At 44.3% G+C, this 15076-nt stretch overlaps 1 protein-coding gene across 1 annotated transcript; it reads left to right on the top strand.

Moving 5' to 3' along the window:
- The first annotated feature begins 550 nt into the window (after positions 1 to 550).
- LOC145399318 (uncharacterized) lies at positions 551 to 943 on the top strand. Its single transcript, XM_080271979.1, has one exon. The coding sequence runs from the start codon at positions 551 to 553 to the stop codon at positions 941 to 943; it is 393 nt and encodes a 130-aa protein (XP_080128105.1).
- The last annotated feature ends 14133 nt before the right edge of the window (positions 944 to 15076 follow it).

The following is a 15076-nucleotide window of genomic DNA, read 5'->3' as shown; positions in this document are numbered from 1 at the left end:
CTCCCTGCTACACCTTCCCCTGTTCACAAATGCACTCACATTGCAATCCCACCCAAGTACTGCCCTACATACATCTATATGACCAACCTTCTTCCCACATTCGACCTTCAGTGTCCTGAAAAGTTGTATTCATCACTTGTCAGCTCCACGCATGACTTCTACACCCATTATGTCAGCAGGCCAGACATTACGCACCATCATGATGCCCACACCTGGACACTGGATAATTGCATCACTCAGGCAGAGAGGAAGGCAGTGGAAGACGGTTTTGCCTTTCAAAGACTATGTTCCCCGAGAGTCTCCATCAGTATCGATTGTCAAGGGATGATCTAGTTGCTCTCCAGCACTGCATTTATACCGATTCGTGGCATAAACTTACCGATAGTATCAACCATCAAACGGCTGTTGGTTCCACGTAGGACCTTATCAACGAGGTTAAGAAGAAGCCCCCTAGTGTCCTCCACCAAGTCCAGCACAGTATGCACAGGATCTTGTAGACGCCTGGTCTGCACAGTCACAGCCTTGTGCCCTTCCTGCATACATACAGGACATGCTCTCCACCCAGAAAAACTTTCGTGCACTCTGTCTCACCGCTGCTTTACTGAGGACAGACGATGAGGATGGTGTGGCTATAACTGGCAATGAATCGCGACGGGCCCTTGCCAAGGGTAGGGTAACAGCTCCAGGTGATAATGATATCACCTTTTCTGTCCTCCGTGCCCTCCTGAAAGTTCCTGGTAGACCCCTTCTCAAGCTGTTCAACTTTTGCATCCATCTGGGATATGTGCTACAAGCCTGGACCCGCAGTACAATCGTGCCTATTCCTAAATCTGGCACTGGTAAATTCTTACCTGTTTCCCTCACCTCCTGCTTCAGTAAAGTACTAGAACACGTCCTCCTCACAAGACTCTTGTTTAGGCTGCAGGACAAGCTCTTGCCCTGACTGTACAGCTTTTTACCATAGCGAGAGACACATCACTGCCTCATGGAGCTATACACCCTCCTATCCCCCGCCAGTGTAGTGGCCTTCATTGATTTAATGAGTGTATTTGATGTCGCCAACAGACATCATCCTCGACCAGCTAGTGGATTTTCGAGTTAAGAGAAACCTGTTGCGATGGATACGTGGTTACCTGACCAATAGGTCCTCTCGTGTTCTTGTTAAGGGCGCATACAGCACTGCTAAGGATTTCGAGTTTGGTACTCCACAAGGTGGTGTCCTTAGTCCTTATATGTTTAATATCCTCAGACATGGTCTACTCACCCTCCTTCCTGACATCCTTGGAACCACGATTACTTGCTATGCTGATGACACCTGCATTCACTCAAATTCCCCAGCAGATCTGCAACGTTTCCTTCACTAGTTTCACGAGTCGGCTTCCAAATGCGGACTCATTATCTCTCCAGAAAAGAGTAGAATCTTCACATCCCATCCAGCAAGAACACTGCCTGTATTCTCTGTTGGCGATTATGTTATTCCTCTATGCACGTAGTACCTTTAGCTGGGGGTGCCTGTACGGCTTTCTCCCTCCATTCCTGCAAGACAACGTGCGCATCCGATGGTTCAGGATCTGCTGACCTGGCTACAGTAGAGCCTAAAACCTCTCAAGAGGCTCACTAATTATGCTGCCAGGGTGTCTATTCCTGTAGCACGAACCATATACATAGCGTTCATTCGATTAATTGTTGATTATCTCTCCCCTGCTCTTTGTCAACTTTCCAGAGCAGCCTTACAACCTCTTGAGAAGTTCCAAAATGCAGTAATGAGACTCATCCTGGGCTACCCTGGCTCAACCAAAATTGTCAACATGCAACTTGAACTCAACCTTCCACCACTTGTTGAGAGAATGTACTCCGTGGTTACATACTTCAGCATTAAGTGCCTGCTTTATCCTCACCTTTCTCCCCACTACTCTCACATCATTTGGACTTCCCTTGATCCCACTGCACCAAGGCCTCTGTTTCGCAGTAGTGGCCGCACACTAGTTAATACTGTTTGTTCAAACGTCCGACGGCTAAACATCAACGTACCAGTGCTTGCTGAGGAGGTGGACTATGACATTCCACCTTGGAAGACCCCTGTGCCTGCTATCTCATACACTACGGTCTCCAAGACTGACCTGCCTCAGCTTCAGAAACAGCTAGCTTTGGAGACAATCGCCAGGCTGTCATCTTCCCTCCCTTCGGCCCACCATATCTACACTGATGGCTACCTGCAGGAGGATGGCAGTGCTGGCTGTAGTGTATTTTTCCCAAGTCTGGACCCACCTCAAGGAGGCTGGTTGAGCCATTGACTGCCAACCTCATCAAGCTCTATGTATTGCGAACTACATGGACTCCTGGATCCAGTTACTTTATTAATATGGACAAACAACAGTGGCTTGAGCATCTGTGACTCACAGCCAGCCCTCCATGCCCTCTCCTTCTCCAGGCCTGCATATCAACACCTAGTTATGCAGATTCTCCATCAATTGGCCACTGCCCATGATCATTCGCTGGTGGTGCATTTTCTGTGGATTCCCTCTCATATTGGTCTCAGAGCCAACAACACCGCTGACCTCCTTGCCAGGACTGCCTGTGGACTGGATCCGCCCGCTGTGGATGCTACTAATGCCTCTCCCATTTGCTACAAGCAGATTATAATACGCAGAGCAGCCCGCTCCCCTATTCTCCACCGTAGAAATGCTGAGCGGGCTTACAGTGTGTCTGTCCAAATTATGACCACTTTCTCTTTCATCCCCATAGATATCGTCGCAGTGGTCTTATGGTTCATCAATATAACGTGGTGTATGCCTGCCTCAGACTGGGCTACCGACCTGTGTGGCAGATGGCTGGGGTGGGCATCGCACCTCATTTCTCCTCGTGTAAGCTGTGTGATGCACCCAGTGCCAACACCCTTGACCATTATTGCCTGCAATGTCCACTTGTCTCTGATTTAATACCACACGGACTCACATTAGTGGACACTTGTAAACATTTGTTGGAAAATGATAACCTAGATGTTATTCTCAAGCAGCATCCACACTTTGGTGGGTGTTAATTTGTTATCGCTAGACAGCATGTCCTGCATGGCACGAATTCTCCTGTACTCACCTCTGGCCGCATGGCACTGTAATAGGTTTGTCGCCTTCGGGGATAATAAATTAATCAATCAAATCAGTCTCTCTCTCTCTCTCTCTCTCTCTCTCTCTCTCTCTCTCTCGCTCGCTCGCTCTCTCGCTCTCTCTCTCTTACCTGCTGTACGTGGAGTTATGGTCCCTCAATGGTAGGATTAAAATGTTGCCATGATGGGCCTACATCCTCTCCAAGAAATTACTTACTTATTCTCACCAAGGACCTACTGTGTAGTCTTCGTGGGCCTGTTAACCAATCAACTCATCACCAACCCACACATCGAATGTGGTTTGTTCCAGCAGCAGCAGCACCAGGAAGAACCTGGGTGACTCTACACACACACACACACACACACACACACACACACACACACCGCTCGCTGGTGCAGTGGTAACATTCCCACTTGCCAACTGGTGGACGGGAGTTCGTGCCTCGCTCAGGTTGCGAAAAGTTTCACTGACGAAGTGGGTAGTTACTGTCCCCCTTGAGCAAGGGGACGGGTGTGTGCGTGTGTGAAGGTCACTGCCTTGCCCTTAGATCGGACTATATGAGCTCTCAGCTCCCTTCCGGGAGGGTAAAAGCTGACCATCACGACCATCAAGTGATCCTGACCGACCCGGTGAATTACACACACACACACACACACACACACACACACACACACACACACTCTTAAGACGTTAGAGAGGCAGGATGTACCACACAGCTTGGCCAATCGTGGCCACAATTGGCCATACCTAAAAAGTATCTTTATATGAGTCACGCTCTGTACTAGGTTAAATTAAATGGTGTTCTAATATAATAGAGGAAGTTTAAGTAAAAGTATTGTTCAGGTAACAGAATACAACAAAGTAGTGCAGGAATGCATCGAGAAAGCTAATCAGCTGTTTAGTGTTTTGTCTGCGATGTACACCAGGTTATGCAAAACTGTAAGTAGAATCTTTCTCTTAGTACCACAAGATGACCACCATCTTTAGTAAAGCAAATTTGGAAGGAGTTAAGAAAAGGGATAAAGGTAGAAAGCAGGATGATTTATACCAGGAACTGGTTGAAATGGAGACATACAATAAGCTGGTAGAACGGGTACACAGATTACAGAAGCATTTCAGAGTTACATGGATGAAATTAAGAAGCAATTGCAGATGCAGAAGGAGTAAAATGAAAAATTAGTAAAGGAGGTAAACAAGAAAGATCCAACAATAGATAAGCTGTCAGTTGAGGTGGGTTCACTTAGAAGGAAGATTAGTGAAATGGCAAGCACGATTGTCAACCACGAGAGTATTATGGAAGAGTTCAGAAATGATACAGAGACAATAAGGCAAGCAAGCACTCTGCTAGATCATAGCGGTGGTACTGAGAAGATAACCCAGGTGAATGTAGTGATGCAAAACTATAAAAATGATGTATAAGAGTAAAAAAAATGAACATTAAAAAGGAAGTGAAGAAAATAATCCAAAACAATCCAAAGTTGGTCAAAGATTCAGCAGATATCAACAAATCTATAGAAATCACTGGTGTAGAGGAGGAAGAAATAAAAAACAAGATTTCGAGAGAAAAAAGGAGATGGCAAATGTAATAAGCATATTGAAGGAAGTATCAGAGGAAATCTGTAGTAAAGACATACAGGAACACAAAAGGCTAGGGAAATGTGAGAGAAATAAATCAAGGCTTCTGAAAGTAACCTTCCAGAGTGTAAACACTGTGGAGGAGGTACTAAAAAATGCAAAACAAACTTATGTAAAATGAGGAATTCAAAAATGTATGGATAAAATGATGCCTGACTCAAGAGGAACTGGGATTACTAAGAGAAAAGAGAGAGGAGGCAAAAAAAAAAAAAAATAAATAAATAAAAAATAAAAGAAAAAGAAAAAGATTGAGAGAAGTTCACAGGAAGAGAAGAACACATTTTTTTTTCAAAGTAATTAGATTGCAGGTACGAAAGTGGTACATAACCAAGAGGGAATAAAAAGAAGGAAGGTAGTAGACCCAAGCCATGACAAGTATGTAAACAATGATTAAGTTGATGTATTCTAATGCAGATGGAATGGTATCTAAATTATGAGAGATGAATGATTATATCAAAGAAAAGGAACTACATGTTATTCGCCTAACTGAAACAAAATTAACAACAAGGATATCAAACGATACCCTAAACCTACAGGAATACAAAATATGGAGAAGAGATAGAAACTTACAAAAAGGAGGAGGAATTATAATATTAACAAAGAAAAATCTGCATGTCAAAGAAATAGAACTAAATATACCTTCACAAATTTAACTGATTGCAGTAGAGATTCATACATCTGAAAGGAAAGTAATTGTGGCAAATTTATACATGCCACTCAGATAAAACACTTGGGAAAGAGGTGCATATGAAGACCTGGCAGAGAGTACAATTCAAAGTTTAAGAGCATTACTACGTAGAATGGAGGAGAAATCTGAAAGAATTATATTAAACGGAGATTTCAATACAGATGTACATTGGAATACTCTAGATATAAAAAGCCAGGAAAGCTGCTGAGACCCAAAGCTCCTGGATCTTGTCCAGGAGTTTTTCCAAACGCAGCAGGTAAAAGAATCCACCAGAAAAAGAGGACTTGATGTACCATCAGCACTAGATCTTATATTTACTAGACATGAGAATGATATTGACAAAATTACGTATTACCCTCCATTTGGCAAAAGTGACCATGCAGTATTAAATTGCAACTTCAGGATTGCATATGGCATAGTTAACACTAATGAAAGTCACAAAAAGAGCCTTAACTACAAAAAGGGCAACTATCATGACCTAAAGAAATACTTCTTAGAAACAGACTGGGAAAAAGAGCTTAGAGGACATGATTTAAATGTTATATATAGAAAATTCTGTGAACATTTATGAAATAGGAGTCCAAAATTACATCCATCAGCACAAAGAAGCAGAAATGAAAACAAAGAAATGGTTTAATAAAGAATCCAAAAAATTAAAAGAAGACAGAGACTTATAATTATGGAATACATACAGAAGACACAATAGTGAGAGGGCATATAAAAACTATAAACAGGCAAGAAATGAATGTAAAAGAATAAGGAGATAAGCCCAAAAACATTTTGAGAAAGACATCATAAATTAAAGTAGTGGTCAACTGAAGCTATTTTACAGCTACATCCGAAGCAAAACCAAAGTAAAAGATACAATACAATCCATTACGAATCAGGGGATCATCAATACACAAGAGAAAGATATTTGTGAAGCACTAAATAAGAATTTCCGATCAGTTTTTACAGAAAATAATTTTGAGAAGGATGATATGGAATATACATCCCCAAACATATTACCAGATATACAAATATCAGAAAAAGAAATACAGGAGGAGTTAAGTAAATTAGACAAAGGAAGAGCAAATGGTCCTGACGAAATTTCATGTTGGGTGCTACATGAATGTGCAGAGGAGTTAAGTAGACCATTATCCTTAATATTCAAGGAATCCTTGGGTCAAGGTAAACTACCTGATAATTGAGAGAAAGCAAACATTGTTCCCTAATTCAAGAAAGGGAATAAACAAAATCCACCCAACTACCGACCAGTATCACTAACCATTGTTGTAAGTAAGATACTGGAAAAGCTGATAAGAAAAGTGGGTAAACCATCTAGAAGAACACACTATGATAACAGAAAGGCAATATGGTTTCAGAAAGGGAAAATCGTGTTACTAATCTATTAAGCTACTATGACAGAGTTGCAGAAACATTACAAAAAAAAGAAGGGTGGGTGGAGAGTATCTATCTAGATTTCAAGAAAGCATTTGACAGAGTACCACACCAAAGATTTTTATGGAAACTGTACCATCAAGGAGGAATCCGAGGCAAAGTGTACTGTTAGATGCAAGATTTTCTCAGAAAAAGGGAAATGAGAACAGAACTATGGTTGTAATCAAGCACGCACTTGACTGTACCCTATAGCGCTGACCACACAATCTGTTTTCCCTTACCCTACACTTATATACTGAACAGAACTCCCCACCTCTAACCATTTGCTTATGATATCCCTTTACGGTACACTCCCATAAACACACGAAAGCGCGAAGGAAATATTACTTTGCTCGAAGTGTGCGTATGTCTTTGAGTGGGTATATGTGTCTTTGTATGTACGGGCGTCTGTGCGTGTGCTCATGTCTGTGTGAGAACGTGTCATTGTATGTGCTTGTGTGTGTGTGTGTGTGTGTGTGTGTGTGTGTGTGTGTGTGTGTCTTAGTGGTTGTGCCTTACCGTCTTTGTCTCTGTCTGTCTGTCTGTCTGTCAGTCAGTCTGTCTGTCTGTCTGTCTCTCTCTCTCTGTCTCTCTCTCTCTCTCTCTCTCTCTCTCTCTCTCTCTCTCCGTATGTGTGTGTGTGTGTTTCTTAGTGGTTGTGCCTTACCGTCTCTCTCTCTCTCTCTCTCTCTCTCTCTCTCTCTCTCTCAGTGTGTGTGTGTGTGTGTGTGTGTGTGTGTGTGTGTGTGTGTGTTTCTTAGTGGTTGTCCCTTACCGTCTCTCTCTCTCTCTCTCTCTCTCTCTCTCTCTCTCCGTGTGTGTGTGTGTGTGTGTGTGTGTGTGTGTGTGTGTGTGTACTGTATGTGTGTGTGTGTGTGTGAGTCAGTTGGTTGGGTGAGTGGGATGGATGATGATGGACTGGTGGGTGTGGTGGTTCAGTGCATCGCTAGGGCGGGGGAATAGTTTGGTTGGTAAGGGGGGGATGGGTTGGTTGAGTGAGGTGTGTGGAGTGGCTTGGGGTGGGTTCTAGGGGTAGATGGTTTGGTGAGTGGATGAGAGCGGAGCTGGGTGGGTGAGTGGCTGGATTGGTGGGTGGTGAAGGAGGAGTCGCTAAGTTAGGTTGGGATGAGATGAGTTAGGTGGATGAGTGGGGTTCAAATGAGTGGCTGGGATTTGGAGTGAATGGGGTTGGGTAAGAAGGGTGGCTGGGCATGTGAACTGGGTGGATCGAAGGGAAGAGTTGTCGGATAGGATGGGTGGGTCCCCAGGATAGGGTAGGTAGTTTGGGTGGGTGAGTATTCAGGGAGAGGTGGGAGGGTACGGTGGGAGGTTTGGATGTGATGGATGGCACTGTTTGCTGAACAGGGTGGGTGGCATTCATGAGTGGGGAGGGCAGGTGGCCGGGGTCAATGGGCAAGATGGGTCGTCTGAAAGTGGGTCACCTGGGTGAGTCGGCCCGGAGGGTCGCCAAGGTGGGTGAGAAGACTGCGTGGCGGGGGTGCCCTGAATGGGTGGTTGGAATGGTAGGTTGGGTGGCTGGATAGGTTCAGGGTTAGTGAGTGGGTGTGTTGGGTGGCATTGTTAGGTGACCGTGGTGGGTGGCATTCGTGGTTGGGCAGGATGGATAGGCGGGGTCGGTGGGTTGGGTGGGTCGCCCAGGTGGCTGGGCAGGGTGAGAGCCCGGGACAGGGTCGGTGGGTTGTGTTGGCTGGGCTGAGTGGTAGGTGGTTGAGTGGGTAGGTGAATAAGTGGGTGTGTAAATATGTGGCTCCCCAGATGACAAGACAGGAGACAAACTAATGTGCCTACACCCTATCTGACTGGCCTGTGCAGTGCACCAGAGATGTATGGGGCGAGTAGAGTGTGTTTGATTCGGGGGTGCTGATTGGCCGCCGATGATGTCATCGCAACAGACGCCAGATGATGAATAATTTAGTTTGATATATTTTCCTCTTGTGCTCCTGGGAGTAAAATACTCAGCTGTTCATTAAAAAAACGAATATATTTAATATGTTCTTCCGTTTAGCAAGATAATGGTATGAATGCTTTACTTACTGTAAATAAGTAAAGAATGCTTGCCATAACGATGGCAACACTCGCCGAGAAGAGTTCAGAATATTATGATTTTATTAATCTTTCATTGCATCACAATGTTTCTATGTCAGTTTGCATTATTCGTGTGTGATAATGCATTTGTATACTGCAAGGACTGAAATAACCCTACACTGGCCCATGTTCGAAAATGCTTGTCCAACAATGTAACTCACTGTGCTGGCTTAGTGAAAACAAAGGTAGTCTGCAGGATTTTCTTTTTCATGGAAACAAACATAAACTATCTCTTCAATTTATTGTTTGATAAGCAAAGTTGCAGCGGACACCAAATAATATTAGTACTGGATTTCAAGAAGATGAAACGGACAGCGTTGACTACAGAAAAAGTTATGGCAAGGGAACACCTTATTGAAGAATTAATAATGAAATTAAACAGCAGTGAGGAAACAGTGGAGTTGTAATAACTACAACAGTGGAATGGCTGGTAATGCCTTGTTATATATAGCCTAACTCTTACTTTTGTGACGCTTTCTGCCAAGTTCAGTAAAAATTGTTTCTCTGTTATTTGACCTGCTCTCTTTGATACCTATGTGACTCCCTTGCTGTCATGATGATCTCATTCCATATGTTTTCCACACCCTGGGGATATTTCCTCATTTATTATTTCCATAAAGTTCTTCCCATACAAACAAACTCTGAGAGAGAGAGAGAGAGAGAGAGAGAGAGAGAAGGAGGGGAGGGAGGAAGTAAACATCTAGCTGGAGACAACAGGGAGCCTCTGGACGTGCCAATAAAAAGGAGGGGGGGGGGCAGATAAACAAGAATATTAAAATTTAGCTGAAATACCAGCACCAAGGGGATACCACAGGAAGGCATGGAAAGGGCCCAAGTCAAACAGGCATACGTCCCCTGTCACCATGCGCCCCTCTTCCCCTCAATGGAGCCCCGCAGAAGGTATGCCGACCCGCCACACTACTATCAAGCCAGAGCAGCATTTGCCAGGATCTGGGTGGGACTTGCTCCTTGACAGTTCCAGGTAGAACCACAACGACGGCCACCGTCCACATTGGGGACGAAGATGGCCACCATACGCTTCTCATCTACCACCCCCTTCAGCACTGCGGCGACGGCCACCATCCGCGCTGGGGAGGGAATAGCCACCGTCCTTCCCTCACCTGCAGCCACTGCTGGGAGCAGAACTGCGGCGATGGCCACTGTCCATGTCAGGGAGAGAACAGCCACCATCCTTTTCTCACTTGTCCCAGGGTCAAGCAGAACCGCGGTGGTGCCCCCTGTGCCTGTCAGGAAGGGAATGGCCACTGTCCTTTCATTGTCTGCTACCCCTGTGGCGCCCCTCATGGGTGATGTCTCTTGCTCACGTCACCCTTCCAGAGGCTGAGTGGGACACTCCTCTCACTCTCCCCACAGAGCCAGCCCCCCAACGAAGTTGCAGCTGGAGAGGATCTGGAGTGGCCCTGTAGTGAGTCTGGGGATACACTTCCTGCAGCCAGAGCCCCTACGTTGCCCCTTGCTGTCGGACTCCCAGAGGAAGAGACGCTGCAGGCAGCCTCTGATGGCCTCTTGACCTGAGGGAGGTTGCAGCCCCCAGCCACACAGGGACGTCTCCAAGACTCCCGGCCGAGACCTTCCCAGCCCCAACAGTCTTCCTCCAGGAACAGGTGGAAGTGCGCATGTTTACCCTGTTTGGCCGCAGTCCTGAGGGCCGACCTACCCACTGAGGCCCCACCAGGGAAATGCCTCCCTCCATATCACCCAGCAGCCCACCTCAGATGACCCGGCCCCTGACGGTGGTCCCGTATCTCCTGTGGGAGAGCATGCTTGACGGGACCCCTCCCAAACCTGGATGACACCTGTAGCTGCCCAGTCACCAGCAGACCAGCCTGGGTCCTCTGGGTCTCAGTGTATTTAATCTGTACATTGTTCTCTGTTTAGCATTCTGTATCTTTTTGGCAATATACGTGTAATGTTGGCTAACCCAAGTTTTTATGCCCTGTTCCTCTAGTTGCATGCTCTAGACCTGGTCTTGAAAGGAACCCCAGACCAGTCGCTTGTGCACAGAGAACAAGGAGTTGAGCTCTGAACACATAGCGTAACAATATAATAAAAAGGAGAGAGAGAGGGAGGTTCATTAGAGACCCTATAGAAAGAGAGATTGGACAGCCAGCATGTTGGTTCCACTGATATGTATATATCCACAACTACATGTGGGTGACTGGAGCCTGTGCGTGACAGCGACGGCCATCTTGCTGGCCCCATAGAAGCGAAGCACCCATGTGTATACACACATAATGCGACCTGAAAAATGGAGAACTTCCATCAGAACTGAGGCACCTTCATTATTAATTTGGGAGTTTCTCATTTACTGCCATAAATAAAGTCAGTGGTAATGAAAAACCCACTTACTATATCATTGCCACCCTTTACGGTGTCATAATACGAATGACACCAATCTGATCACTATCAGTGTGCTGTTGGTAAACTCCCAAATAGCTGGATGCGTCTATGCCGGCCTTTTTCGTGCTGTCAAATATTATTTTAGCATACGGCCTTTTTAATAACTCAAATTGCACACAAACAATCACAGTTTATTGAAGAGCAGAAGCCAAATATCCGCGGTTGTTGCAAGCAAGTATGTGGAAATGATGAAGTTATGTATTGGTGGAGTGGCGAGAGATCACATATAGCACAATACAATAATCATAACATAATCCAACATATATCAACAGCATACACAATCACTCATGCCTGAATAGGTTCAACTTGGACAGTTGTTTCCTAAGTGATGGTCTATTCAGCCTTTCTGTGAAGCACTTGGCCAGATGTTGCATCCTAATTTTGATATAGGCTAACAAGATAGAGTACATCTGATCACCATAAATAAATGATTATGATCCACTGGATAGTCCAGCATGTGCCCATGCAACTGCACAAACAGTTATTGCCATCTGACATTGCAACATGGCGGTAGCAAGCATTGACGAGATGTGCAGTGACTGTGGCAAGGCACCCTGCAGAGAAATCAGCATCCTTTGCAAACAACGTTCCACAGCTTCGCACACCCCTACCACATCCTGTGATGGCGTCACCAGCCCGCCACGATTCTTCATCAGCAACAGTCTTCTACCTCTGATTTCTGTCATCAGCGCTGCCTGGCACATATTATTCAGATACCTTACTAATCCACTTTTCCAAAAGACCTCAACCAGGACACTCTATGTGTCTTACACATTCCTTGCTGTCTTAAGATATAAAATGTGGAAGAATAAAATGAGATGGGTAGGTAGTTGATATAAATCAGCTCCAGGCATACTCACCTATGAAGTGTCTGTCCACAGTCCTTAACCCACCCCATGCCGGCGACATACATGTACGTTGGTCCCTATATGCACAGACAGTGCCAGCGACGTACATGTGCATCGGTGATTTGATATATTTGCCAAAATTTGAAAATTCAAATTAGGTAATCTAACTCACTCACTCACTTGTCATAATGTGCCAATGTACATAACTATGCTTGGGGACACTTCCTATATCATCTATATACCCAACAAGAGTGTCCTTGGCTCGAATAGCATAGTTGCCGATGAAGAAAATGCAGATCTTTTGTCTCCTCTCACTCTGTGGTGGCAGCGGGCGGTGAAATCTACAGGCATTACTCTAAAGTTTTCAGCTGCCTGCTCAGGGAGAATCGACCTCAAAATCGACCTAAATGGTTTGTGTGAGTACTTTTACAGTTGTTCTCCATGTTTTCTCATTATTTCTAACCTATCTATCTATCTATTGCCAGACACCTCAATCCCGTTGTGGTGGCCACAAACAAATTGCCTCCACGTTGCCCTGTTGCCCGCCATTTCACTGCCCTGCTCCCAACTCACACCCCCTCTCTCATATACTTCTCCACCCCATCCCTCCATCTCATCCTCAGCCTCCCGCTCCCTCTCCCCCTATCCACCTCACTCACATATACTCTCTTTGTCAGTCTTTCACCCTTCATCCTCTCCACATGGCCAAACCACCTCAGTGTATTTCTCCTAATGCTTCCTATCACATCCACATCCACACCACAATGCTCCTTTATATTCTCATTTGTCAGCCTATCTCTCCATGTAATGCCACAAGAGCCAAAACATGAGAAAGTCATGTAAGTTAAGGCTTTAGTACGTAAGCTATACATTTGTAAGTGTTTACCCTAATCCATTCTAGGCTTAAGGTATAGAAACATGCTTGTACCTAATAGTTAATACGTGTTCTTTTCATTATTATTTCTGTAGCTGTAAGATCATAAATCTCATTTATGCTGTGCTAATCCTTAAGAATATTTGTACATGTTGTAGGTGAAGCTTTGCTGGAGGCATACGTGGGGTATTTGAGTGGCGTATCGTCTGTACTCGTTTTCTATTAAATCAGATCTGATGCAATCATAGTAAAGTCATAATGTTGTCGATTAACATGCTTATAGAAGAAATAATATCGTATTGAGGGGGAAAGCCGTTAAAAATTTTATTTAGCTAGTACCCAAGGACATGACATAATAGTTGGGTAAATGTATTCCTCCGCCGAGAGGATACTAGCGACCGCTGTTGATTCAACTTATGACACTTTGTGTGGGATAATTAGACTAACTAAATTTTCCCTGTCAGATTGAGAGTAAAGAAAATTAATATCTGCATCCGTTCCGAATCAGAAGTTTAGAATTGTGACCCTCATATGGGGTAAAGCAAAAGTACCCTACACGTCATCCAAGTCGCTTAGTTTCCCACGTAGAAGAGTAGCAGAGGGGGTGTTAGCCAGCTCCTGGCTCACTCTCAGTTTTGTCTCCATGTGACGTACGGGTGAGTTTCATTACTCTGTTTTCTTCCCTTCCTCCTTGTTCATACTGGCGTTGTGAAAGTTCAGTGATATTATGTGTGCCGTTGTGACCTAAGTTGTAGTGAGACTCACTCTCAGTTTTGTCTCCGTGCCACGTACAGATGCTGTGAAAACGCCACCCCAAAAACTCCCTCTAACCTCCATATTGTAACTGCCCTAGCAAAGTTCGTTAGGATTTACATTGTGCACTCACCATTTACACAAAATACAGTGATTAGTTCTTTTGATTGTGTAATTGTTTAGTGAATTTATCTTGTGAAAGGAGAATAGTCGTGATTTTTCTTTTTGTATATAGTGTATCGATGGAGTCGGGTGTAACGTTTCTTCTGGGCACGGCCTAGAGCTCTCCCGCGCCAGGTGAGCTCGGAGAACACCCTAAGTTCCCAAGGCAAACTCCCTCGCCTGATGTGCTCGGAGAAAGCCCTATATGCCCACGAGTGTACTGAATGTGGCGAACTGTTTGGTAGGAGGCGTAATCTCACTCAGCACCTGATAATTCATTCAGGAGTGAAGGATTTCAAGTGTAATGTAGGTGGTAAAATACTGTGAATAAATAAAAATGTTAAATGATTGAAAAATCTAGAGTTCTATCAAAAAGTAATGTTTCATTTCTTAGAGAAAAATCAATTTAAATTGTCATTTATTAGTAAATTGAATAGTATAGTGTAATGCAATTTAAAGAGAGGAGAGATATTAATAAATTCAGTATTTTGAAAAGTTTATCGAGTTTCACTGTCATTCCTCTCTTATATCTCTCAAATCCTGTATAACTTCTTCTCATAACCCTCGTGCCTTGGTGGGAATTGTTTTCGACCCCTGTGCAGAATCAGTTTTGGGAGTATAAAGTTCTGTTATTGCATTGTCATGCTACCCAAAGTTGTTATTGTTACGCTACCTAAAAATTCTCTTATCGTTACGCTACTCACGATCAAGCTACCAAATTTCTTTCCTATTAGTAATTATTCAGAACGGCCAATTTTCCCTGTGTGTGATATTTGATACAGAGAATTAAATCAATTTTGAATTAATCTCGGATCCCAACCGATTCCACAGTTAGTCAAACAATATCAGGATAAGGGTTGAACGAACCCTAGGGATACAATTGTGGTGCTCGTTGTAAGTCAGCCTCAAACAACAACATCCAGTAAAAGGGATTCGGGCATCACATAATGGTGGCAGGATAGTGGGATAAATTCCCAGTCATTACCCCAAGGTTACAGGCTTGTGGGGAGAAGCCGAGAGAAAGAGACAGAATGTTAAAGGTTGCTTTAGTGGGACACAGCTAGAT

This window comes from Coenobita brevimanus, chromosome 48 (genome assembly GCF_032717465.1).
Source record: "Coenobita brevimanus isolate Jiangsu-jjx chromosome 48, ASM3271746v2, whole genome shotgun sequence".
Classification (NCBI taxonomy): Eukaryota; Metazoa; Arthropoda; class Malacostraca; order Decapoda; family Coenobitidae; genus Coenobita; species Coenobita brevimanus.
This window is presented reverse-complemented; position numbering and strand designations above follow the sequence as displayed.

Bases quoted from the DNA above. Each gene is read 5' to 3' on its own strand.
- LOC145399318 (XM_080271979.1), top strand. From the start codon at position 551: ATGCTCTCCACCCAGAAAAACTTTCGTGCACTCTGTCTCACCGCTGCT.